Raw genomic sequence first — 2,500 nt, 5'->3', positions numbered from 1 at the left:
TTGAGTGACCAATGGGTTGGTTTTGCAGTTATGGGACTATTCAATTTGTTTATTAAAGCCAGGCAAGCTCAATCAAGAATAGGTAACGTATTTAAATTAGTGTTTGAACCCATATGTGGCCCCGGTGTCAGGAGGCAGCAATGCATCGTGGGTAGAGGATATAGGGTGAGGAGTTTCTGGGCGAAGGTCTGTGAGGGAACAACCCAGCTGTGCATCATCAGAGTCATGTGAACTACCTGAGACCCTCGCGAAAGCTTCCCATCCGAGTCTGGAACACAACCAATCAACACACAGGTCACAGATTAGAACCAATCAACACACAGGTCACAGATTAGAACCAATCAACACACAGGTCACAGATTAGAACCAATCAACACACAGGTCACAGATTAGAACCAATCAACACACAGGTCACAGATTAGAAACCAATCAACACACAGGTCACAGATTAGAACCAATCAACACACAGGTCACAGATTAGAACCAATCAACACACAGGTCACAGATTAGAACCAATCAACACACAGGTCACAGATTAGAAGCAATCAACACACAGGTCACAGATTAGAACCAATCAACACACAGGTCACAGATTAGAACCAATCAACACACAGGTCACAGATTAGAACCAATCAACACACAGGTCACAGATTAGAACCAATCAACACACAGGTCACAGATTAGAACCAATCAACACACAGGTCACAGATTAGAACCAATCAACACACAGGTCACAGATTAGAACCAATCAACACACAGGTCACAGATTAGAACCAATCAACACACAGGTCACAGATTAGAACCAATCAACACACAGGTCACAGATTAGAACCAATCAACACACAGGTCACAGATTAGAACCAATCAACACACAGGTCACAGATTAGAACCAATCAACACACAGGTCACAGATTAGAACCAATCAACACACAGGTCACAGATTAGAACCAATCAACACACAGGTCACAGATTAGAACCAATCAACACACAGGTCACAGATTAGAACCAATCAACACACAGGTCACAGATTAGAACCAATCAACACACAGGTCACAGATTAGAACCAATCAACACACAGGTCAAAGGTTAGAACCAATCAACACACAGATAAGGGGTAAGAGGTCAGGGGTTACAGTAAGATACAGTAGAGTAGAGGACAATTTAGACAGAGTTCAAAGGTCATCAAAATCAAGTTTAGTATGATCAAAACATCATTGTATTTAAAAAAAATAATTTGAAAAAACCCGACATTTTAAGTGAGAATAGGTCTGAAGCCAGAGAAAGAAAGATGATTCACATGGCATTTTTATAATAAAAGTAACAATGGACTTAAATGTTAATGCTTTACAATATTGTGCAGTGGATCTAATACTTAAAATACTAACAGTGAGAAGTAAGTTATCATAAAGGTGACTGACTGCGTGTGATACAATCGTCACTGTTATGACAGTGTTATGTATCGCTATAGACAGAGAGAGACAGACACAGACAGACAGACAGACAGACAGACAGACAGACAGACAGACAGACAGACAGACAGACAGACAGACAGACAGACAGACAGACAGACAGACAGACAGACAGACAGACAGACAGACAGACAGACAGAGACAAAGAGAGAAACCGAGAGAGACACACGGAGAGAGAGAGAGAATGGGAGAGAGACAGGGAGAGAGACAGGGAGAGAGACAGGGAGAGAGAAGGGGAGAGAGACAGGGAGAGAGACAGGGAGAGAGACAGGGAGAGAGACAGGGAGAGAGACAGGGAGAGAGAAGGGGAGAGAGACAGGGAGAGAGACAGGGAGAGAGACAGGGAGAGAGAAGGGGAGATAGACAGGGAGAGAGACAGGGAGAGAGAAGGGGAGAGAGACAGGGAAGGAGACAGGGAGAGAGACAGGGAGAGAGAAGGGGAGAGAGACAGGGAAGGAGACAGGGAGAGAGACAGGGAGAGAGACAGGGAGAGAGACAGGGAGGGAGAAGGGGAGAGAGACAGGGAGAGAGACAGAGAGAGAGAAGGGGAGAGAGACAGGGAGAGAGAAGGGGAGAGAGACAGGGAAGGAGACAGGGAGAGAGACAGGGAGAGAGACAGGGAGAGAGACAGGGAAGGAGACAGGGAGAGAGACAGGGAGAGAGACAGGGAGGGAGAAGGGGAGAGAGACAGGGAGAGAGACAGAGAGAGAGAAGGGGAGAGAGACAGGGAGAGAGAAGGGGAGAGAGACAGGGAAGGAGACAGGGAGAGAGACAGGGAGAGAGACAGGGACGGAGACAGGGAGAGAGACAGGGAGAGAGACAGGGAGAGAGACAGGGAGAGAGAAGGGGAGAGAGACAGGGAGAGAGACAGGGAGAGAGACAGGGAGAGAGACAGGGAGAGAGACAGGGAGAGAGACAGGGAGAGAGACAGGGAGAGAGACAGGGAGAGAGAAGGGGAGAGAGACAGGGAGAGAGACAGGGAGAGAGACAGGGAGAGAGAAGGGGAGAGAGACAGGGAGAGAGACAGGGAG

At 47.1% G+C, this 2,500-nt stretch overlaps 1 protein-coding gene across 1 annotated transcript in view; it reads right to left on the bottom strand.

Moving 5' to 3' along the window:
• The window catches only part of rasgrp4 (RAS guanyl releasing protein 4), a 65,639-nt gene that overhangs the window by 36,771 nt on the left and 26,368 nt on the right, over window positions 1-2,500 (bottom strand). Inside the window, 1 exon segment of the mRNA XM_045724893.1 lies at window positions 163-268. Coding sequence (XP_045580849.1) covers window positions 163-268 — 106 coding nt within the window.

This window comes from Salmo salar, chromosome ssa09 (assembly GCF_905237065.1).
Source record: "Salmo salar chromosome ssa09, Ssal_v3.1, whole genome shotgun sequence".
Lineage (NCBI taxonomy): Eukaryota > Metazoa > Chordata > Actinopteri > Salmoniformes > Salmonidae > Salmo > Salmo salar.
Note: the sequence above shows the minus strand (reverse complement) of the source record. Positions and strands in the feature narration are given on the sequence as shown.